Here is a 25489-nt window from a genome sequence, read left to right on the forward strand (position 1 = left end):
CACGGGCCGCGTGATTATTTTGATGGATTTGATTGAACTGCTGGTAAAGAAACCCCCCGGGATACGGCGACCCTGCCTTACTGTGTTTTCAAGATATGACGTGGAATAGGATGTTCTTTTAGCCCCTTTTTAAAGCATTTCCCTTACTATAGCCAGTGCCTGAAACTCATGACAAAAAGTTACCGGACACCAGGGCAGACAACTCTGAAAAGTGGCCTGCCCAGCCATAAAATTGCCTGCCCCATTTTTCACAACTTGGAACACAATAGGATGACTAATCCTAAAAAAAAAAAAAAAAAACATTGTTGCAAAATATTAAGGATTGATAATCAGAATATATAACAGAACAACACTTTGAATTTAAGTTTATTATAAATCTACATATAACATTCATTGTATGTATATGACATCGCTGTTTTCCATCTGCCATCAGTATGTACCTGTATTTACTCATCTTCATTCATGCAATGTTTGCGTTGCGTCGTCTGCTACAAGCCACGTGAACCCCTCTTTCCAAAATGCTTTAAATGTATGTTTACGTTTTGTAGCGTCGTCAATTTTGTTGGCTTCTTTTGAATCTTTCTTCTGGGGCTGAGGTTTTAGCTTGATTCCTAACCACTTCTCCATTTTTCTTGTGTTCTCTGTGCGTCTATTTTGGAAAATGATATGCAAATGCACGACCTTATAACGCTCCGGACCCACCTTATAACGTTCGGGAAAGTCCGGAAGCACGAAGTTATTCGATGCTGGCTTCTGATAGGCTGCCGAGTATGCAAATTGCCCAACAAACCGAAATTTCCAAACTGAACGAAGATTTCGAAATCGGAATAAAGCAAACTTTTGATTCGGAAACAATAAAAACGCATTTTTTTTTCTTTCTTGAAAAAGTTGTCGGCCATCCGGGCAGAGATGTTGCGTAAGTTGTACGCCCGAATTAAAAGATGCACGCCCCGGGCGTCCGGGCAGACGTTATTTCAGACACTGCTATTTGAAATCCTAGCGTTAAAAGTGGGGTTCGTAATTTCAGGTCTGCTTAAAAAAATTTAAAGTAAAAAGTCTATGCCCAGCTGAGTTCAAAGAGCCTCTATGTATATATATATTTGTCACTGCTCCTAGCAGCTTTTATCCCATTTTTATCAACAGTGTTAGGACAACAGACCGCATTAGACGAGAGGAGAAGAGGCGGGAAGATGTGGGGGATAGGAGAGTGATTCCACGCGTATGCTCAAAGTTAAATCTTATTCTAGGGTGAAAACGGTTAAATAAAAGAAATGTTTCAAATACAGTCTATATGCCAACCCAAACCCCCCGAAAAAATGAAAAAGGAAGAGTCACAGGATTTCATGTACTTTCACGGGCAACAAAAGGAGCTGCAATGATGATTTCCGCCAGAAGATGGCGTCGGCCAGTACATCCTTATGGTGAATCTTTTTTTTTTTTTACACACACTTTAAAATGACCGTTCTTAAAGTTTGCCGATAATTTGCCAGCGTCTCCGGGGCTGACTCCTCCCATTTGGCAAATCAATCAGACACGAAAGCTAAAAATTTATCCGCGACGGCTAGCATCGCGCTCTTCATGTTTTAACAGCAGCAGCAGCGCTAGGTTTTCTCAAAGGTGACGAAAGATTTCCTCTTGCGCGGGCGCCATATGTTGAAAACATTACACGCTTTGACGGAGGCCAAGGTCGCGTTAGCTAGCGCGCACAACTTTTCCCGGAATAGCCATCCGTCTTTTCGAGGTCAAGTGCAAACACGGCACCGAGGAATTGTTTCGCTCTTGAAAAAACGGCAGCGAGGAAAATTGGAAGGAGCGATCCTGACAGATGGAGAAAGAAAGAAATGGACGTGATCATATTCTTCAAGAAAGAAAGTAATAATAGATAGGACGTCAATGCAATGTTTTAGTTGTCCATGCATGTTGTTATTGATTTGGGTATTTTGTCATTTCACGGTTGAGGAATCCCTTAACCCCCTGGGTTGGCGAGGCATCATTGAGGGCACAACTCTGGACAGTTTTCTCCACTGATGACGGTTCCTTGTCTGTTTTGGGTTGTGGCCATGTTTGCACCATTTTATTCCTTAATGTTGTCAGCCCCATTTCGTCAGTTGTTTTCTCGCGTATTTTCTCGTTTATTTTGGTATCTTTTCATGTATTTTGTTATGTATTTTGTAATTCATCTATTTGTCGTGTACTTTGTCGCATATAACATTTTTAGCTTTCGTGTCGCCACTCCTTTGCACATCTGTTCTCCTCTGCACTATCGTACTCCAGTGTTATTGTTATTGTGTAGTGACTTGTTTACCTGACTGCCCATTTTGCACATCTGGTTAGCTGCTCCTCTTGCACTCTTTGCACTACTGTATAATACTATACATAGCTATAATTATTTAGTATATTATTAGTACTTCAATACTCTAACTAAATATAACATTTTACTTATATTTGTACATTCAAGGAAACTGTGCGGGTCAGATGTATCGATTTTTCGTTCTGTATACACGTGTACAAGAATGACAATGAAGTATATCGAATTCTGAATATTTTCTCATTTATTTTGGTATCTTTTCATGTATTCTGTTGCGTGTTTTGTAATTCATCCATTTGTTGTGTACTTTGTTGTGTTTTTTGTCGCATATTTTCTCATTTTTTTTGGTATCTTTTCATGTATTTTGTTGTGTATTTTGTAATTCATCTATTTGTCATGTACTTTGTCGTGTATTTTGTAATATATCTAATTTGGTATTGTGTTGTGTACTTTTTCGTGTACTTTGTCATTTATATATTTCAGTGTTTTGTCGTGTATTTTGTTGTCTATTTGGTCGTGAACTTCGTCATGTAGGTTGTTGTTTGTTTTATTTTGTCGTGTATTTTGTCATTTATCTATTTCTGTATTATGGCGTCTATTTCGTCATGTGATTATTTCAGTATTTTGGCGTGTACTTTGTCATTTATTTATTTTGTGGTACTTTGTCATGTACTTTGTCACGCATTTTGTTGTGTACATTGTCGTGTACTTTGTCATTTATTTTGCCGTGTATTTTGTAATTCATCTATTTGTCGTGTATTTTGGTGTATTTTGTTGCGTATTTTCTCATTTATTTGTCTCGGTATCTTTTATTGTATTTTGTCGTGTATTTTGGCGTGTACTTTGTGATGTATTTTGCCATTTATTTTATTTTGTCGTGTATTTTGTCATTGATTTATTTTAGGATTTTGTCATGTATTTGGTCATGTATTTATTTTTTGGTACTCCGTCATGTACTTTGTGGTGTACATTGTCGTGTACTTTGTCATTTATTTTGTAGTGTATTTTGTCATCTATCTATTTCAGTATTTTGTTGTCTAATTTGTTGTGTCCTTCGTCATATATTTTCCCGTCTATTTTATTTTGTCGTGTATTTTCTAGTGTATTTTCTAGTGTATTTTCTCCCAATTCAGACCTTTCCATAATAAATGTGTAATAGTTTTGTATGAAGTTTTTATCCCCTCTCGTTTGGGTTATTGTAATTGGGACAAAATTACGACAAATAATGACAGTGTACAACGACAAAATACATGAAAAAAATACATGACAAAATAAATATTGAAATGTAAAAATGACAAAATGTTTAGAATAAATGACAATATACATGCCAAAATAAACGACAAAATAACAACAAAAACATAACAAAATAAAGAATGACAACATTCATGACAAAAGCAATACTGAAACATAAAAATGGTTCAAATAAATGACAACACACATGACAAAATACACTACAAAATAAATGACAAAATACAGATAAAAAAAATACCGCAATAATTGAAAAAATACACAAACTACGAAATAAACAAAAAAATAAATTAGAGAATGCATAAATATTATAAGAAATTGCATTGATGCCATATATTTAGGCATAGTAGGATACATTTAGGTTTTTAATTGATTTCACATCTCCATAAGAAAAAAAACATTGGTTGTGTTATGAACGAACAAAGGGCAAACCTTGCTAACGTTGAACAGTTCCAAGTGGTATGCTAGCACTCAACACTCGCAAGGTTTTCCTCTCTGTGAAACAACAGAGCGCACGCCGCATCGCCGGCGAGAAAATGTTGAATTAATCAGCCACAACAAAATGACATCGACGCCTAAGAATGCCGGATAAATCCGATACATGAGAGCGCGGCCGTGCCAGCTAGCTAGCTAGCTAGCCAACGTTTCCACTTCTTGCGCAAGATCTTGCGGTCTTACCAAAAGCGCCTTTCAAGTCCCGCTCCAGGATTTGCTTGCCCGACCGCATTGACAAATTTGAAGCGACCCGGCAGATGGGGTCTTTGATTTCACTGACAAATCCTGGAATGCTAGCATATCCATTGTAAAATCGCATCTGAAATGGCACTTGCTTTTTCTTTTACTCTTCGTTGTGACCAAACTGGAGAACTAACTTCAGACGTGTGCCACACGATTTTGGAATAAATCTTAATTGCGATTTTTCAGACCGGTATTGCTGTTTCGATGCGATTTTTTTTATTTCAAATTAAAAGTGAATTTTTGGAGCTAGTTTTGTGTTTTTGTGATTACTTAACCATATTTACGAGCTTTAACCTTCAGAAAACAGCGCCCTCTTCTGGGGAGCGTTGTTACAGTTGCTCTTTGCTCACACGTGTGATTGTCTGTCGCCGTTGGAACCTGAACTGCGACAAACATGAAAGTATAATTTCTTGAAAAAATAACGCAGTGTCTTGCGATTACACAATCGCACTACGTCACATCGCAATATCGATTTAAATTTCAGGAAATCATGCAGAAAATTACTCTGAAACGTCAAGTTACTTTTTGGTTATTGATTAGCGCAAAAGGCTAACAGTTTAATACGTATTTCGAAAATAACATGTCACTATGTTAAGCTTCATTTCCATGGTTATGTTTTTGCATATCCCCTTTAGCATCAAGGGGCATTCAAGGCTGATAGGAATTGTTAGTATTTAGAGGAACTGATGTTTGATATATTCATTTGCTGTAAACGCACAAAAATTGGGAAAAGAAGTTTTAATAACGCAAAAAAATTTGTTCTAGATTCAAATAAATCTTATAATAAATTAGAATGTCAACACAACTAACTTGACTACTCTTACACTTAAACCAAAAACTAACAGTGCAGAAAATAAAATTAGGCTGAGCCGCAATTCGTATAAAGGTAAATTAAAAACTTTAATAACTCAAACTTTTTACTGTAAATAAATTATTCACTCAGCCTTCTACTTCGGCGTGCTTTTCACGCTCTCTCTCAATCACAAACACACACGCTTGATTGACGAAGTAATGTTATGATAAGAGCTAATATATTAGTCTCCACCTGAACGTGCTGCCCTAAAACAAGTTAAATACACTTTTGTTACGCTATGTCTTAATCACACATACGCTTTTCTACCACGGAATTTTTAAAATCTCAGTATTTTCAGCGGTCTTGATTCTAAGGCATGCCGGGACTCAGGAGTTAGCAGAACTGACGCTGTTTGGTCTATCGTTATTCTTCCTGCTTCAGTGGCTCTTCCCCCGGTCACTTAGCCAATCAGAAGGCATGGTGTGGGTAGCGTCTTAGACGGAAGTTTGGCAAGTGGGATAGAGAGGCTTGGCTGCATCTGAGCCTAACCCAGTTTCAAATATATTAAATCGCCCGTCAAATAAATAAAAATGCTGATACCGATTTCCATCAAATTCCATAATATCTGTGCCGATAATAAGCCCGCCTGATAATCCGTCGACCTCCATTTGCTAGTCTTGTGACCCATAGCCAATAAAAAAAGGACAAAGAATATAGAATGGTATCACACACAATTGCAGTCTTCACTAGATTCTGAAGTAAACGGTGATGGAGAAAGGCATTTTGGGAGGTTGTGTAGCATATCAGCATCTTCATGATGCCATGTCACAAACCAATAGCGGACCAGCGTTTTATATAATGTGGACAAATTACAGACTGGCATCTTAGAAAGCGCGTAAAATGATGTTGTTGATGTCTTTTAGTGGGGTAAATAGTGTAAAGAGCGGCCGAAAAAAAAACTTACACCACAATGTCATTTGAAAAACCTCCCCCGAATGAAAAGGTAAATTGCCTCTAAACTGATGCTAATTAGCTCCAAACATGTTGTACCACAGATAAAAACATTCAAATTTTTATTTTATTTCTTTTTTTTTTCCTGTTGTTCCTTCTGTTATTTATGGGTGTGTCAAGTGTATATGTTTTGTGTTTGTGTCAAAATTTGTGTGAGAAATAAAAAGTTATAAAAAAAAAAACATTCAAATAACAGAATAGTACATAGTAAGTACCACTTATGTCTAATACACGTGCATATGATTCAATGAAAATGAATGAAAAAAGTTTTAAATTAATTTTTGATCTCCAGCTTCATTTCCATGGTTGTCATCTTTTTGAATCTCAGAGATGAAGTTCATCACATTTTTGGGCGAGTTAAATAATGTTGTTTATGTATTGAGTGGGAAAAAAATCCTATTCCACACTGTAAATTGAAAGCGTCACAAAGCAGGGTCGGTGTATCCCAAGGGTGTCCTGTTACTCTTATTGAGACCGAATCTCGCGATTAAAAGTCTAATTGAATTAAAGTCAATTCATTCTCTTCAGTTTATTATAGTGTATTACGCGTATCTTCAAATTTGTACTCCTTTTATACTGTGGAATCCTCACTTCAGTCGGCGCCACGTTTGTCCGGCATCTTGCCACCACGGTATGTCATGTTTCACTGGCCCTCGCTTGTACAAGACAACTCTGTGCTATCTTGTGGTCAAATGTTACTCTTTGGGACTTTATCCACTGAACCACATTGGGTTTTATCTCACACTGTCATTAGTCATAGTACAATAATATTTTGTCATTGTAACATGTGAAGGACACAACAAAATTAACACTCATCTCTGGTATTTTGACTAAAAATAGTGGTATAACTGAGATAAAATGTATTGCTTTTTTCAGGGTTAGTACAGGTGTTTGAAATCCTTAAATGCCTTAATTTTAATATTGTAATTTCATGGTTTAAAAAGTGCTTAAATTTTGCGTGAATTGCTTGTAAATGCTAGAAATTGCTGCCATGTTTCCTAGGAGTCTGGCTCGATAGACCACACATTAAAAGAATATAAATCGGTATGATTAAAAATGACGCGACACACCATCTCTGGTAGCTTTGCTTTGCGATTGCATTTCTTCTTTCCATGTGTCGAACGGCAGCTGGCATTAGTTTGTATGGCCTTGTCATGTGAATCATCGTCCCCTACGAGTTGTGCCAAAAAGGACGGGTAAATAGACCCAGATGCCGGGTACCTGAGAAATTGAAAAGTTGGTTTTGAGAGTGTTTAAAAAGTGCTTGAATTTTGCGTGACTTGCTTGTAAATGCTAGAAATTGCTGCCATGTTTCCTAGGAGTCTGGCTCGATAGACCACACATTAAAAAAATAGAAATCAGTATGATTAAAAATGACGCCTTATCTGGTAGCTTTGCTTTGCCATTGCATTGCTTCTGTCCTCGTGACTAACAGCTGCTGGCATTAGTTTGTATGGCCTTGTCATGTAAAGCGTTATCGTCCCCTACGAGTTGCGCCAAAAAGGACAGGTAAAGATACTAAGAAATTGAAAAATTGGCTTTGAGAGTGTTCAAAAAGTTCTTGAATTTGGCCATACCACTGGTCCAGTGGTTAGAATTCTGTGCACTTATCGTGCGACCCGGGTTTGGTTCCTGTTTTATCCAACTGCAAAGAAAAGTTGGAAATACATTTTTTTTTACCAATTTCTAATAAAAATAATTCCTGTGCACGTTATACACGAGGTTGCGTTATACATAAATATGGTATTTTATTCCACGTTTTAAATATTTCACAAGAAATCCCATCCATTTCAGCGACTGATGCGTGGAGCTCCACCGCCCGTCGTGATTTAAAAGCGTATCACCTTTTATGACTGTTGCGCTAGCGTTGCGGCATCCGTCATAAAAATTAATTGCCGTACAACGTTGGCTGTCCGGCCTGTCGTCGGGCGGGCGGCTGATTTACTTATTCCTCCCCCCCAGCCCGCCTTCCTTCCTCGCCGGCTGCTTGTCGGCCGGCGTTGACTCTTTTTGACACTTGATTGGCTCAAATGACGCTATTAGCATGTCTGCGTGGCTAATGGCTTCCCTCGAGGGGGGGAGTGACGTGTCAGCCGACGGTGAGAACACGTATTAGCCAGACTCGGGGTCCCGGCCCGGCCCCAAATGGACCCCGACTACCCCAGAGAGGCTCCACACCATTACGGCTAATGACATAAGCGCTAACTTCCTGACAGCGTTTCAGCGCCGACGGCTTTTGGGTCAAGACCGGTCGGGAAATTTGATTGAAAGTGATGCCGGTTTTCTTGACGTGCCACCCAAAAAATATCGGGTGAAAAAAAAGGGGTCTGGTGTGAGGAAAAACTCGAAATTGCAACTCAAAATTAAGCCTGAAACGCACAGGTAATCCGGAGAACAAGGAATTACAATGAGGAGAGACGAGCTTATATATAAAAAATAAATATATTACTTTGATTTTTAAGACATGGGGAAAAAGGTCCGGATTGGGGGAAAAACGGTTACAGCACCTAATCTGAGCATATGATCCTGAAATGCACAGAGAATCCAGAGAGTAAGGAATTATAATTATTGCAATTGAGAGGAGGTAAACGTTCTATTTAAAATATATAATATATATAATATATCATAGGCAGCACGGTGGGGCAGTGGTTAGCGCGTGTGCGGCACAGTTCTGAGGTCATGACATCGAACCTCCTGTGTGGAGTTTGCATGTTCTACCTGTGCTTGTGTGAGTTTCCTGCGGGCACTCCGGTTTCCTCCCACATTCCAAAAACTTGCGTATCAGGTTAATTGGCCGGTCCAAATTGTCCCTAGGTGTGAATTAGCGAGTGAGTTGTCTGTCTCTGTGTGCCCTGTGATTGGCTGGCAACCAGTTCAGGGTTTCCCCTGCCCACTGCCTGAAGATAGCTGGGATGGGCTCCACCACCCCCGTTGCCCTACTGAGGATAAGCGGTTCAGATAATAGATGGATATTTATCATATTTTTTAGATGTGGAAAAAGTGGTCCAAATTAGGGAAATGAATGGGGACTCAATGTATACAATTTAAACCATTCTGTCTTTGTATTTGTTGTGAATGTAATCGAACGGTAATGCACACCGTATATAAATCACTTTTGAGAACTGTTATGCACTCTACCATAAAGCTTATTATGCTGAAATAAGCTTTATGGTAGAGTGCATAACAGTTTCAATACGAGCGATTTGAATAGAAAAGGGCAAAATAAACATGTTACCTGCTCAAAAGTGATTTATATACCGTGTGCATTACCGTTCGATTACATTCACAACAAATACAAAGACGGAAAGGTTTAAGTTGTATTACATTCCCAACAAATGCAAGACGAAGTGGTTTTGGTTATATGTCCGCTATTACATTCCTGAAAAGTGATATAAAAGTGAGATAAAACCAGGTCAAAGTGGTTATAGTAGCCAGGGGATGCAAATCTCGGCAGGGATGCATTTCTTAGCACAACACCGGCTCGGCAGCTTTTATACCCGTGGTCCACACGCGGAAATGACGCGGAAATGACGCGATGAGGAAGCGGAACAGTCGCCGGCGTCTGTTTTGCGGGCATACCACCGATGAACAGCGGGTTGGCCAATTTTGCGCATTTTCCATCGCGGGCAACCACGGGCAAAAAAAAAAATCGCAACATTTTACCCGCGATACAGACGCAAACGGCTGTGTGACCGGGCCCTAAGTCAAGAAAAAAACTATTAATTGCGACTTTAAATCGATCCATAAATGCACAGGGATACCAGAGAGCAAGGAATTACGGAAAAAGCAATATACAATACGATGTTGGTTTAGGTCCTGTAACTTGCTATTTTTTGCTTACATCACGGATAGTATTTATTAATATTTTCATTAAAAACTAAAGACTACTCCTGTTTTACCTGGCTTAATAAAAAGATGTATTATAAAACAACTAATAACTTGTATTCCAAAGTCTGCTTAAGCGTTTTACCACTTTTGATAACATTTCAACATAAACTCACATTATTTTATAAGCTAAAAAGACATGCTGCAGAACAAACAGTCATTGGAAATGATTAAAAATCGGATTTAATCTTCCTAAAATTTAAAAGAAATTCAAGTCATAATGTTAACTCTGTGTTGACACTTCATGTTTTTGTATTCAGTTTGATGCTTCCCGTTCCAGTGGCGACTATAAACATGCTAAAAAAAAAAAGTGGAAATGTGCGAAAGCGGCAACAAGTGTCAAATTGACGCCTGGGAATCTTGCTAGCTAGCTAGCGCTCGTGTTTACGCCCTGCAAATAACGTCCAGCAACACCTTGCAAGCCAACATAAACGTGAAGTTTTTTTCTCAGTTTGCTCCTGGAGCCAGAATGACCAAATAGAGACCTTCTGTAGCAACCTAGCCTTAGCTATGTAGCATTGGCATTGTGTAGCTTATGCTAAGGGTTAGCTTTCTTAGTTGAATTTGTAGTCTGACTTTTTAGTTGGTTCCCGGAGCCAGCATGACAAAATCAATATCTTCTTAAGGAATTTGGCTTTGGCTTTGTAGCATTAGCACTGTTTAGCTCTCGGGCTAATGCTAATGTTTAGCTTTCTTAGATGAATTTGTAGTCTTGGTTGGCCACCCCTTGAGCCAGTAATCTAGACCTTGAACAACTTAGCTTTATAGCTCCCTTGCTAATGCTAAAGGTTAGCTTTCTTAGTTGGCCACTGGAGCCGGCATGACAACTGTGGTATGTCAGCGGCCTAATACACTAGTTACGTCATTGTGCCAACATGCTAAGTACGTCAGCGAGCTAACAGGCTAGTTGGTGCGCCGACAGACTAGATGCATTAGTGCGCCAACATGTTAGCTATCTCAGCTTACAAACATGCTAGCTATGTTAGCGTGCAATGTGCTTGGTACAGCAGTGCGTTGACCTGCTAGCTACATTTGCGCACTGACATGCTAGCTATGTTGGCATGCTGACATTGTAGCTCTGTAGCTAATGCTAAACGTTAGGTCTTGTAGTGGAATTTGTCATCTGCTTTCTTAGTAAGCCACTGGGGCCAGCTTTTAACAATCTAAACCTTTTTGGTCAACTTACCTTCAGCAATGAAGCATTAGCTATTTATATATTTTTTGTCTAATGGTAAAGGTTAGCTTTTAGTTGAATTTATAGTTGGCTTTCTTACTTGGCCACAGGAGTCAGCATGACAAAATTGAGAGCTACTTGGTTAACTTAGCTTTAGCTATGTAGTGTTAGCCTTGTATAGCTTTATATATTGTATAGTTTTCTTAGTTGGAGACTAGAGGCATCATTACAAAATACAGACATTTTTGGCTAACTTAGCTTTAGCTACATAGTATTAGCATTGTACAGCTTCCTGGCTAAAAATAAAAGTTAGCTTTTCTTTCTTAGTTGAATTTGTTGTGAGCTTTGTTATTTGGCCACTGGAGCCGGCATCACAAAATTGAGATCTTTGTATGTTAGGTAACATTAGCATTTTATAGCTCTAGGCTAATGCTAAAGGTTATTTTTCTCAGTTGGTCAATGGAGGCATTACGAAAAAATCAATAGCTAAGTTGCCCAAAAAACTAGCAAAACCAAAACTTAGCTTTAGCTACATAGCATTAGCACTGTATAGCTCCTTTGTCTTATGCTAACGTTTAGCTTTGCATGTGTTGCAGGTAACTTCCCGAGTGTTTTCGGGCATCCAGCCCACAGGCGTCCCCCACCTGGGCAACTTCCTGGGGGCCCTGGAGAAGTGGGCGGAGCTTCAAGAGCAGTACCCATCGGTTCTTTATAGTGTAGTGGACCTGCACGCTATCACGCAATCGCAAGACCCCAAAGTCCTCAGGAAAAACATCCTGGACATGGTAGCTAGCCTGCTAGCTGTCGGCATCGACCCGGACAAGGCCATACTCTTTCAGCAATCGCAGGTACCCTATTTATCCGTGTATATAATTGGGATAAAATTTGGTTTAATTTTTTTGTCAGCTCAAACTTTGCGGTCGCATGCAATCATTTCCTTCTTTGACCCAATTGCTGTTGTCACTATTTTCCACGTTTTCTTTCCCCCTGACTTTCTTTATCTATCTATCTATCTACCTTGGTCATATCCCCCAAGAGGGGTTAGAGCAAGACACACACATACAATAACATAGAAAATAAAAGGGAAATGAATAGCAAAAAAAAAAAAACACACACACACATTTTTGGACCCCCGTATGATGCGGCAGGGGTAAACCAGTGAAAGCTGACTTTCTTGGCAGCCATTATTATGGACAGAAAAGGGAAATATAACCAACAAAATCACAATGAAATGAGATTTGGTCCCTCTCAAACACAATTGGCACAGCGCCTATTGACTGAACAGAAAGAAGAGATCAAGCGAGGCATTATCACCATCTCTTGTTAAAGCCCCAGTGTGTAGTATTTGACCACTGGATGGCACTCTACTGTATAATGCAGACGAAAACCAGTGCCACAGAGTACAGCTTAGCGGCAAGATGCCAGACGATCATGGTGTTTACCTTTAGGTAGGGACTCCACTCTGTAAAAGAAGTAAAAATTTCTCGACCTATGATTTTTTATAAAAATTAACATTGGTATGGTTGTTCAGGTATTTTTGCATGGTGTTCAAATAAAATGCTGAATACAAGTTTTTTTGCACCATTAGGAGGCACTAAATATTATAAACTGTCCCTTTAAGGAATGTAATTGACCTTTTGTTTGACCCACCAAAAATATGTCCCGCTTTTAGGTCACAACCCAGCAGTTGAGAACACTGTTATAGATGACATATGAAAAAGCATTACATTTATATGATCACCACACTATTTTGATTCACAGTACCAGAAACGCTTATTAATTTCATTGTGCATTTCACATGAGACCATGAAAATAAATTCTGTTCTTCAATTCTAGGTGACAAATGTTGATGAAAACTTGCAGCCATGATTAAGCCCGTTTATTGATCCAACAACACTCAGTCCGATTCATCATCAAATACATCAAAGAGTTGTTTCGCTTTTTGTGTTTTTTTGCCTTTGATATCTTTCAGGACGACTTACTGTTTTCTCCTCTCTGAATCGTTTGTATCTGGTACCATGAATAAAAATAGTGTGAAAATGAGATATCACCGAAAGCCTTTCCGTGTGTCTTCTACTGGATAGAATCTGACACTCACTGCCGCAACCCAGGCTCAATTCCCATTGCATCCAGTGTATTTTTGACCAATCATTGCATAAATACGGCCAAATACTACTATAACTCGCACCTAAACTTATTATTTTTTTAGGGTGAACAGGAATAAATACTTAGCAAACTAATCCTGAAACAGATACTCTGTTAAGGGCAAGGTAGGATATATATATATTTTTTTTTTATGAAGTTTTTTTTTTCTTCTCACGGTCTGCAAGCGCCCTACCCTCTTTGGGTCTCGACCCAAGTCCCGATTGGCCGCAGAGAGAGGATGTTAGCGCAGCCAGGCCGCCATAAACTTTAATTGGGCCATGTGGGAGGAGATGCTAGCTCCTCCTTTAAGAAATGATTTTAACATTAGACCCCCGGGATATGTAGGATATGGATCGCTTCTAAAATGAGGATTGCAAAGTGAAATTGCTGTATGGCGGGTGTTTGAGACCAATGCTAATTAACTCCAAACCCCAGACAACAACATGGTTTATAGAGGGGTACTACTTAAGTGAAGCATACAGTACATGCATATGATTAAATATCATTCTAAATGACTTGACTTGAGCTGGTACAGTGGAGGAGCAGGTGGATGCAGGGGGGAAAGACATGACAGTGGATTAAAACATCCATAGCTAATCAATACAGCATTCAGGTGCTTGAAATCCTTAAAAATGCTTTGATTTTAATCCTGTGTTTTCAAAGATTGAAAATTGCTTGAATTTTGGGTGAAGTGCTTGTAAATGCTTGAAATTGTTGCTATGTTTCCTGGCAGTCTGGCGCGTGATAAAATATGCATTAAACGAAAAAGAAAATCACGTCTGCCAGAAAACGGCGCCACATTGCCATTGCATTTCCTCTTCCGTCGTGACTAACGGCAGTTGGTATTAGTTTGTATGGCCCTGTCATGTGAAGCGTTATTGCCCGCTATGCGTGACGCTCAAGAAGACCGGTAAAGAGACTAAGACCGTGTACTGGAGAAATGGCTTTGAAAATTCTCCGTCACACATTTTGGTATTTTCGCTTGCCAAGGCGTGATGACTTTTGCAATCCGGCAGGTGCCCGAGCACGCTGAACTGGCCTGGATTCTGGGATGCATGACCAGCATGCCTCGCCTTCGACACTTGCCACAGTGGAAGGTACCTACATTTTCTTCTTTTTTTTCCTCCTTTCTCCTCTTTTCCTTTTTCTTTTCTGTCTTTTACACCCTCTCTATTTTTACTTCCTATTTTTCCTTGTTCTTTTGTTCTGTCTCTTTTCTGTATTAATTCTCCTTTCATCTCTTTTCTCGGGTCTTTTTTCTTTGTTTTTTTTCCCTTCAATTTTTTCCTTTGTTCTTTTTTCTTTTTTTCTGTTTTTTTTTCTTGTCTTTTTTCTTGCTTTCTTCTTTTTCTTTTTTGTTTTTGCCTTTTGCCTTATTTTTTCTTGCTTTCTTCTAAATTCTCTTTTTCCGCACCTTTTTTCTTTCCTTTTTTCTTCCTTTTTCTTCTTTTTCCTCTTCCTACTTTACTTTATTTTTTCCTATTGTTCTTTTCCTTTTTTTCTTTTCATTCCCTTTTTTCGCTTTCTTTTTTCTCCTTTTTCTATTCTTTTTTCCCTTTATCTTTTTCTGGTTTTTCCTTTTTTCCTTTTTCTTCTTCTTTTTTTCTTGTCTGCCTTTTTCCTTCTCTTCTCTTTCTTATCCTCATTTTTTCCTTGATTTTTTTTCCTTTTCTTATTTTCTTCTTTTATCTTATTTTTTCCATTTTTCCTTTTTTTCTTCCCTCTCTTTCTTTCCCCCCTTTTTTGTATATTTCTCCCTTGTTTCTTTTTTTCTCTGCAAAATCCTCAGCAAAACAAATGAAAAGCATAATGTTGCAACTTGTCTCTGAGTTTCTCTGTGTTTTGTAGCACTCGTTTGCGGTTGCAGGAAACAATCCAGTGACATTCAGTGATGGATTTGTTTTTATTTTTTTTTCAAGTGGTCCATCTTTTCTTCTTTTCTTCTTCTTTCGTATCATATTTGATTCTGGCTTCTTCCGCCCTGGTTTTGTTCTGTTTTATTGCTTTCTGCGCTCTTAATGGCCGTCATTTCCCGGCCCCCTGCCGCCTCCATCGGTCCCGAAGAGGCGCTGCAGCCAAAAAAGAAATAAAGAAACAAAAAAAAACAAGCTTCCGCAATCCTAGACTTATTCAATCTTTCTGTGTTTCCAGATGAAGAGTAACTCTAAAAACGAAGGCAGCGTGGGCCTTTATACCTATCCCGTCCTGCAGGCTGCGGATATTCTCCTTTATAAGTAAGAGCTTTACTTTTAAGATTTGGCACATCTTTTCTTATGGTGGTCCATTTTCACTCCAAGCCTGTAGGAGGCGATATGTGCGAATGCAAAAAGTACTTCTTTGCTCCTTTTTATAACTGTTCAAAAGAAAGTTATTATAATACAGGTTGAATCTTGGACTTTCCTCTTTATTTTTAAAACAATTGAATTTTTGTAAATGATGCACTTTCACTCCAGGCCTGTAGGGGGCAATAGGAAGAAATGAGAAAAAAATGACAATACTTTATACCTGTGTGCATATTTCTGTCAATATTTTAATGATATTTAGTTCCACGAAAATCTAAAAATCAGCCTGATCTGAACAAAAAATAATTATAAATATATCGTATGAATTAATTATATTATCAATGCTGTGAATGTCAACAAAATATAATTATATAAGTATATAAGTACTTTTTTGAGCATTTGATAAGTGTTAACAAATATAACACACATTTTCAAAATCTATATTGTTTATTGGATTAATATTTCTTTAATTTTCAATTTTTCTTTAATTTTTTCATATTTGTTAAAAATAAACTTATCTTGACAAAAGTCTGAACTTGGACTTTGTCCTTTCCTTTTAACATTTGTGACATTTTTGTTGTGGTGCACTCTAACTCCAGGCCTGAAGGGGTGATATGTGTAATTTGAATATATTTTCCACTCATTTTTACTTCTTTAAAGTATTTTTTTTAGCTTTTCATGATTGTTAAAAATAAATTCGTTATAACACAAGTCAAAATTTTGTCATAGCTTAATTTTTAAGGGATGCAATAGCACTCCATTCCTTTGGGTGGCGATATGCGCATTTGTAAAATGCTCTTATACCTATTAAATATTCATAGATGTTTTGCTTTTTTAATATCGTAGAAAAAACTTTCTGATAACTAAATAAGACAAAAAAATTCAATTTATTTTTCTTTAAAGTACATGTTTAAGATTTCTATTATTTTTTTTGTTCCGAACCAATTCAAACAAAGAAATTAATTCTATACATTTTAATTAGTTTCAAATAAGTGATTAAATTAACTATAATTCCTAATAATACAAGGCGTTGTCATTTGTTAGTATTGGTCAAAATCTTTGGTGTGAACTGGTATAAATAATTGCTTTAAATGAGTTAATAAAATTATACTAATCAATTCAAAAAATAGTTTTTAATACTTAACAAATATAATGTCAGTTATTGGTATACATTCTTTGGAATAAATAGGTTGGGGGGGGGGTAATTGATCAATATAAATCATAAATGAATTAATGTATTTTAATAATATAAGCCATTTTTAGTTCGTGGCATGAAATAATCAATGGTGTTATTTCATTTATATTACTTAATATTAAGGATGTTGTCAGTTTCTGGTATTAGTATAAATTCTTTGCAAAAAATGTTTTAAAATGAATAGATGGTCATAAATAATTGGCATATTTTGGTAAAACATTTAATAAATTCCTAAATACAGGACTGTCTCAGAAAATTAGAATATTGTGATAAAGTTCTTTATTTTCTGTAATGCAATTAAAAAAACAAAAATGTCATACATTCTGGATTCATTACACATCAACTGAACTATTTCAAGCCTTTTATTATTTTAATATTGCTGAATTTGGCTTACAGCTGAAGAAAACTCAAAAATCCTATCTCAAAGTATTAGAATATCATGAAAAAGTATACAAGTAGGCTATTCAACTAATCACCTGAATCATCTAATTAACTCGAAACACCTTGCGAGGGTTTCCTGAGCCTTAAAAACACTCAGCTTGGTTCAGTAAACTAAATCACAAGTATGGGGAAGACTGCTGATCTGACTGCTGTCCAGAGGACCATCATTGATACCCTCCATCAGGAGGGTAAGACACAAAAAGAAATTTCTCAAAGAGCAGGCTGTTCACAGAGTGCAGTTTCAAAGCATATCCACAAAAAGTCTGTTGGAAGGGAAAAATCTGGCCGGAAACGCTGCACAACCAAGAGAGATGACCGCAGCCTTAACAAAATTGTGAAGAAGAGCCGCTTCCAGAATTTGGGGGAGCTTCAAAGACAGTGGGCTGAAGCTGGAGTCCAGGTATCAAAAGCCACAGTTCACAGACGTGTCCGGGAAATGGGCTACAATAGCCGTATTCCCATGGTCAAGCCACTTCTGAACTCAAGACAACGGAAGAAGCGTCTGACTTGGGCTATGGAGAAGAAGCACTGAACAGTTGCAGAGTGGTCCAAAGTCCTCTTTTCAGACGAAAGCAAGTTTTGCATTTCATTTGGAAGTCAAGGCGCCATAGTCTGGAGAAAGGCTGGAGAGGAGCAAAATCCAAGTTGCTTGAAATCCAGTGTGAAGTTCCCACAGTCAGCAATGGTTTGGGGAGCCATGTCAGCTGCTGGTGTTGGTCCACTGTGTTTCATCAAGTCCAGAGTAAATGCAACTGTGTACCAAGAGATTTTAGAGCACGACATGCTTCCATCTGCTGAAAAGCTCTATGGAGATGAGGATTTCATTTTCCAGCATGATCTGGCACCTGCCCACAGTGCCAAAACCACCAGTAACTGGTGCACTGACCATGGCATCACTGTCCTTGATTGGCCTGCTAATTCCCCTGACCTGAACCCCATCGAGAATTTGTGGGGTATAGTTAAGAAGAAGATGAAAGACACCAGACCTACAAATGCAAATGAGCTGAAGGCCGCTATCGAAGCATCCTGGGCATCAATAACACCTCAGCAATGCCACAGGCTGATTGCCTCCATGCCACGCCGGATTGATGCAGTAATCCGTGCAAAAGGATTCCCAACCAAGTACTGAGTGCATCAATGGACATTTTCAAATGTTTGATTTAGTTTTGCTGTTATAAAATTATTTTTTTACTTGGTCTGAGGAAGTATTCTAATATTTTAAGATAGGATTTTTGAGTTTTTTTCAGCTGTAAGTCAAAATCAGCAATATTCAAATAATAAAAGGCTTGAAATAGTTCAGTTGATGTGTAATGAATCCAGAATGTATGACATTTTTGTTTTTTTAATTGCATTACAGAAAATAAAGAACTTTATCATAATATTCTAATTTTCTGAGACAGTCCTTTAGTTGATAATAAGGTTGTTGTCAGTTATTGACATCCGAAGAAAAAAAGAAAGCATCCTTCATGATGACAAAAGACTCATGATGCAAATCCTAATGGGGTTTTTATCATGATGTGGACTGGATCACATGCGGCTGAGACGCTGTCCCCCTTTTGGTATTTAGGTCCACGCACGTCCCCGTGGGTTCAGACCAGGTCCAGCATTTGGAACTGGCCCAGGACCTGGTCCGCATCTTCAACCGGCATTGTGGCCGCGCCATCTTCCCGCAGCCACGCCCCCTCCTCAGTAAGTAGCTTCACAATTGGCCGGTTTTAGAAGGACACGTTGCCACACTGGCTCGTCGTAAACTTTGGCGTCGGTGCTTTCGATGAAAGAAGCCATTAACAGGGTGATAATAGGCTGCAGAAGGGGGCGGGGCTTATGATTGATTGGCGGGCGCATCTTCTGTCGCTTCCCGTGTTTGAAGTTACTCAAAGAAGACCCAAATACTAGGGTCTTCCTGTTCTGTTCTTTTAATTACACGGGGAAGCAATTTTGCTACGCATCACTTGCTTTAAATCCTTTAAAAACATGTGCGGAAACGTGTCCAAATTGTCTAAAAAGGCTAAAAACGACAAAAAAAAGACAAAACGTGCAAAAACATGTCCAAAAATGACCAGAAAAAGAACAAAAATGATCAAAATAAGACGAAATATCATCCAGAAACACGTCCTATAACTTGTCTAAAAATGGCCAGAAAAAAAGCAAAGAAGTCTCAAAAATTACCAAGAAAATTTGCTAAAACATGTCTGAAACTATGACCAAAAAGACTGTACAAAAACACCAAAAACATGTGCAATAACATATTCAAAATTGACTAGAAAAAGGCCAAAAACGACAAAGAAATACTAAAAAAAAAAACAAAAAAAAAACAGAAAACGCAAAAATCATCCCCCAAAGGAAACTTTTTTTAATTTTTGTAGTATTTCGGCAATAGTATTTTTTTAAAATTTCCAAAATAGTATTTTTGTACTATTTGTGTAGTATTTTGCAGTATTACTGTTCTCTTTTTTTTTGTATTCCCATCGCAGTATTTTTGTAGTAGTTCTCTAGTATTTCCGTAGTAGAATTTGTGTTGTGCATGGGTGCCACTAGGCTGTTCTTGCCCAAGACACACCATAGGAAATAGTGCCCCTACGATTCTAGTGATTAAGGGATCAACCAACCGTCTGTAGTATTTATTTAGTGATTTTGTACTATTACGTTAGCTTTACTTTTGTAGTATTTCCATAATATAATTTTTGTGGTATTATTGTAGTTGTAATTTTTGTTTATAGTATTTCTGTCATTATACTTCTGTAGTAGTATTTTTGTGGTAATATTTCTAGTATTATTTTGGTGATATAGCATTACTGAACTAGTTATGTAGTATTTCTAAATTAGAATTTTAGTAGTATTTCTGTAAACTTTTTGTAGTATTTCCATAGTAGTATTTTTGTCATGTTTCTTTAGTAGTTTTTAATATTACTGTAGTTGTACTTTTGTAGTATTTATCTTGTAATATTTCTGTAGTAGTATACATGTATTATGATAGTAGTATTTTTGTAGTATTTCGATGGTATTTTTTCTTTTTGAAATGAAAGCAAAATAATATGTGGTCCGTTGTAAGCACTAAATTTCACATTTTGTTTTTTGCTCATTTTGGAGTATTTCCATAGTAGTATTTTTGTCATATTTCTTTAGTAGTTTTTAATATTACTGTAGTTGTACTTTTGTAGTATTTCTAGGGTAATATTTCTGTAGTAGTACTTATATACTATGATAGTAGTATTTTTGTAGTATTTCAATAATATTTTTCCTTTTTGGAACGAAAGCAAAATAATATGTGGTCCCTGTTTTTAAGCACCAAATTGTATTTTGTTTTGTAGTATTTTTGTCATAGTATTTTGGTGGTAATATTTCTAGTATTATTTTTGTGATATAGTATCACTGAAGCATTAGTTATGTAGTATTTCTAAAGTAGACTTTTAGTAGTATTTCTGTAAACTTTTTGTGGTATTTCCATAGTAGTATGTTTGTTATATTTATTTAGTAGTTTTTAATATTACTGTAGTTGTACTTTTGTTGTATTTCTAGGGTAATTTTTCTGTAGTAGTACTTATATACTATGACAGTAGTATTTTGTAGTATTTCGATCGTATTTTTTCTTTTTAAAATGAAAGCAAAATAAAATGTGGTCCGTTTTTAAGCGCTAAATTTCATATTTAGTTTTGTAGTCATTTTGTAGTATTTACATAGTAGTATTTTGTCAGATTTCTTTAGTAGTTTTTAATATTACTGTAGTTGTACTTTTGTAGTACTTCTAGGGTAATATTTCTGTAGTAGTACTCATATAATATGATTGTAAAATTTCGATCGTATTTTTTCTTTGTAAAATGAAAGCAAAATAATATGTGGTTCATTTTTAAGCACGAAATTTCATAATTTGTTCTGTAGTTATTTTGTAGTATTTCCATAGTAGTATTCTTGTCATATTACTTTAGTAGTTTTTAATATTATTATAGTTGTACTTTTGTAGTTTTTCGAGGGTAATATTTTTGTAGCAGTACTTATATACCATGATAGTAGTATTTTTGTAGTATTTCGATAGTATTTTTCCTTTTCGGAATGAAATTAAAATATGTGGTCCCGGTTTTTAAGCACTAAATTTGATATATTCTGTTTTGTAGTATTTTTGTTGTAGACACACAAAAGGACAATGGGTACAAAGTTTGCTCACAAAAAAATAGTAGTAGTAGTACTTTATTTAATATTCTCATGATATTTTGACCACTTTTGTTCCGAGCGCCGGATTCAAAAGCCTGCCCCGCCGCGTGTGGCCTGCGGGCCGTAGTTTGCCCACCTCTGCCCTTAGATGAACAGTATAGATCACATACTCTTGTCATGCTGAATCAAGACGGTCCTTGAAATCCTTTTTCTGTTATGCGTTTGAGTTTGAGTTTAGCACTCTATCGTCCGGAATTAACAGTCGATTATTGAATTTTCCGTGTCGATCTGAAGCAGCGCGTTTTCATTTTCAGGCTCCACCCCCAAAGTGAAATCCCTGCGAGACCCCTCCTCCAAGATGTCCAAGTCGGACCCTCAGCGTTTGGCGGCCATCTTTTTGACGGATTCTCCCGAGGAAATCTCGCTGAAGATCCGTCGCGCCGTCACCGACCTCACATCCCAGGTCACGTACGACCCCGACATCCGACTGGGCGTCTCCAACCTCGTCGTTTTGCACGCCGCCTGCGCCCGCATCTCATTGGACGAGGCGGTGGCGAGGGGGCGGGGCCTCGACACGGCCGCCTACAAGACGGTGGTCGCCGAGGCCGTCGACGGGCGATTAGCGCCGATCAGGGAGCGGTTGCTGCGAATGAGGGCCGACCCCGCCCACTTGGAGGCGGTGCTAGAGAGGGGGCGGTGCCGAGCGAGGGAAATGGCTGCGCTCACCCTATCGCAAGTCAAACGATCGCTCGGATTGAGTTGAGGGACGGACAAAACTTTTCGGTTTATAGGGATGGAAGGAGAGCGCACGGCCATCTTGCGTTGCCATCATCCACTGACAATTCCCCCTTATCTCATTCAATGCCGGTACCAGCCAATTTTTGCCACTACAGAAAATGGAGTTTTGTCGCTACAGTCGTACCTCTACTTACAAACGTCTCTACATACGAATTTTTCAGGTTACGAAGAAACTGAGTGTAAAAAAATGACCTTGAGGTACAATTTTTTTTCCCGGGTCTTTGGTAAACGGCACATTTTAATATTTAATTTCCTAACTCTTCCATTAACCAAACACAACCTACATTCACCTAACAATTTACGCTCGCTCGTTTCTTGATGGAAACGATGAACAAGAGAAAGCCGACATTTTCACACGGGGGCAGATTTAATTTCATAAACAATTTGACGAAGTGAACTCCATCGAATATAGCCGAATTAGTGTCGCTCGAGTCTTTGGGCAGCCTCTCTTCAAGTCCTCTCGCTTCTCCTCTCCTCCCACGTCTTTCCGCAAGATGGTGTGCCGGCTCCACCCATGGGCGTGCCAATGAAACCCCACGTGAGCCCCACCACCTCGCCGCGATGTCTGGAAAACTCAAAACAGCAGAGCGTTTCTGAAAACATTGCCTGCCGGCCTCCGTCTTCAGGGCTCATCCGCGTCTGGATGCGCTGATTATCTTATCAGCCTCACGTCCCGTTCCCACCATTCCTGTGAACAATATTTCCTACCCGACCAGGGTGCCCTGAACTTTCACTGCTCATTGAACTTAAGCCTATTCGGTGAAAATCTTCATTGCACTCAATAAATGTAACTTGAGTTCAATCGTATAAAATCCTTTATAGTCAAATGTATAAAATCCTTCACTGGCAACCCAATTCGTATGCTTGAGCTCTTGTGTTTACCGCTTATTCTTGGTGCCCACTTCCTCTTTGTGTCCACTTCCTGTCCCATTCCTGCTCTCTAAACAGTACTGTACTCTATTATATGCCAGCGATACGAAACATTAACGATGGACCCGAAGAACGACAGTCGGAAAGGTAGCAAGGAGAAAAGAAACGGAAAATAATTTTTCTGGACAACAAAACGGGAAATAATTAAACGGTACGAAAAGGGGATGCCTATTTGTGATGTCGCCGAAATATATGGCCGTAATACATCTACACAGATGGAAGCGCTAAAATGTACGGCCCCTTCCAAAGGCCTCTCGGTCATTTCGAAGAAAAAATCCCCTGCCAAGGATGAGATGAAGAGGTTGTTCTGTGGATTAAGGGAACTGGAACGTGGAACTTCATCACCCAGATAAAGTTTTGACTAATGACGTCTGCCTCGCACATTTCCGAGGGATTGTCAAAAGCTGGCAAATGCAGACGTCATTGGATCAGTTCTTAAAGAAATAGGACGCAAAAAACACTCCCGAGGACCAGTAAACAAAGAGACCATTTAAAGAGTAAGAGAATATTTTTATTATATCCTTTATTCTTTTTTTAACATTGTGCGCCACTCGTTTTAAGTTTTTTTTGTGTGCAATTGTAATTTTAACGTATATTTGTTTCATGTTCTGATGCTTATTTATGATTTATTAAAAAAAAGAAATACTTTTGCATTTCTTGGAACGGATTAACGAATTTACATTGAAAAAGGCACCTCTACTTACAAATTTTTCAGGTTACAAATCTACTCCCGGAACGAATTAAATTCATAAGTAGAGGTATGACTGAATATAGACATAGGACATATAAAAAGATAGATTGAACCATTATTTTTCATTCGGAAAAAAATATTTTTTCTAGCTTTTACCGTTGTTTATGCAACAGTTGAATGTTAGTAGTCATTACTAAGTTTCTTGAAAATACTCGTTCCCAAGAAACCTTCTGTTTTGTATTTGTTGTACCGCTAATATCCAGGGTTGGGAGGGTTACTTTAAAATGTAATCCAATTGAGTGATTATCTTTTGAAAAATGTCATCAGTAACGTAATCCAAACACTATAATATTGAAGTAATGTTACTGGATTACTTTGGGATTACTCTAATACTAATACTCAATACTAATACTCTAATAATAAAATACTCTTATAATACCACTACTACTAATAATAATGATATAATAATACTCTAATACTACTGTAATACTCTAATAATAAAACTCTTAATACTAATACTCTAATACTCAATGTTTGTCTGAGTTCAAGGTTTACTTGTTTGAAGTAGGGAAGTCAAACTTCTTGACAGGATTCACATTTAGTGCGAAATACGAAAAGATTTACTAATTGTCCCTGAACGCATCACGAGTGTGCATCCGCACTGCCCAGTGTCTAATACGTAAATGCGTTATCAGCCTCACAAAACTGCAGGCTTGCGCCAGTTTAACAAAACGAGTGCTACATTAAAGAAAAAACAAATAAAGACCAAAAGGAAAGGACTTTTACCTGAGACGCAGCCTGAAAACCTGAAGTAGGTGGTGGATAAGTTGCCCGTTTGTACAATCTGCGCTAGTTACACATGTTGTGTGTAAGCCTCATCTCTCTCTCACTAATTTAAATGATATACACAATTCGTCCATCAGTGCATTATGCATACAAAATATAATTTTAGTAAAAAGGTAATACTGCAAAGTTATCCTTATTTTTACTTAATGTACTTGTAATTTGAATACTTTTCTGTTACTGTAACGGAATACAATTAATTTTTTTTGTATCTTGATTATGAAATGCTGTTGCGTGTATTATGTTTCTCCCCAACCCTGCCACTATCTAAATGCTTTCCATGAACACAAGGACACTTAACATTTCATTGTATGAACTTTGCAAGAACTTTTTTCGCCCGATATTTTCCGGTGAAGTGATCGCATAATGTCGGTCACCATGACGTTGCACGAAACATCCCTATCTGCCCCGACGATGACGAAGGGACTTTGAGCATTTTTCTTTCTAAAAGGATGACAGACTATTAACTTATCCATATATTTGCTGTTTTGACCACTGTGCTTCAATGTCTCATAAGGGCCCCCCTACATGCTCTCATTTGCTTGATACAGAAAGCAAAACTAGGAAGTGGGGCCTTCTTAAGTGTGGTGACAAAGATCAAAGCCACTCCTGCCATCTAATGTATTTATCATATTGAAATCATTCCCAGAGGCTTGATATATACTGATAAGCTGTGCCAAAACCTATATAATATTTTTTTAAAACAAAAAAAAATGTATGTGTTGACACTCAGGTACAATGCTTCTGAAAACATATTCATACGTTATGGCAATGTAAGAGTTAAAAAGACAGCCTGATCACATTTCTACCCTTTATTTATAAAGACTCAAACGGTTTTAACAAATGACAAATGCACCA

At 37.8% G+C, this 25489-nt stretch overlaps 1 protein-coding gene across 1 annotated transcript in view; it reads left to right on the forward strand.

Annotated features, from left to right (window-relative positions):
• Positions 1-22371, forward strand: part of wars2 (tryptophanyl tRNA synthetase 2, mitochondrial) — a 32855-nt gene extending 10484 nt beyond the window's left edge. The window contains exons 2-6 of the mRNA XM_088352828.1: positions 11754-12005; positions 14319-14399; positions 15454-15536; positions 18788-18909; positions 21684-22371. Of these exons, the coding sequence (XP_088208954.1) occupies positions 11754-12005; positions 14319-14399; positions 15454-15536; positions 18788-18909; positions 21684-22132 (987 nt within the window). The 3' untranslated portion in view covers positions 22133-22371. The remainder of the gene's footprint in view (positions 1-11753; positions 12006-14318; positions 14400-15453; positions 15537-18787; positions 18910-21683) is intronic.
• The last annotated feature ends 3118 nt before the right edge of the window (positions 22372-25489 follow it).

This window comes from Urocampus carinirostris, chromosome 14 (genome assembly GCF_059441175.1).
Source record: "Urocampus carinirostris isolate Australia breed hairy pipefish chromosome 14, RoL_Ucar_1.0, whole genome shotgun sequence".
NCBI lineage: Eukaryota > Metazoa > Chordata > Actinopteri > Syngnathiformes > Syngnathidae > Urocampus > Urocampus carinirostris.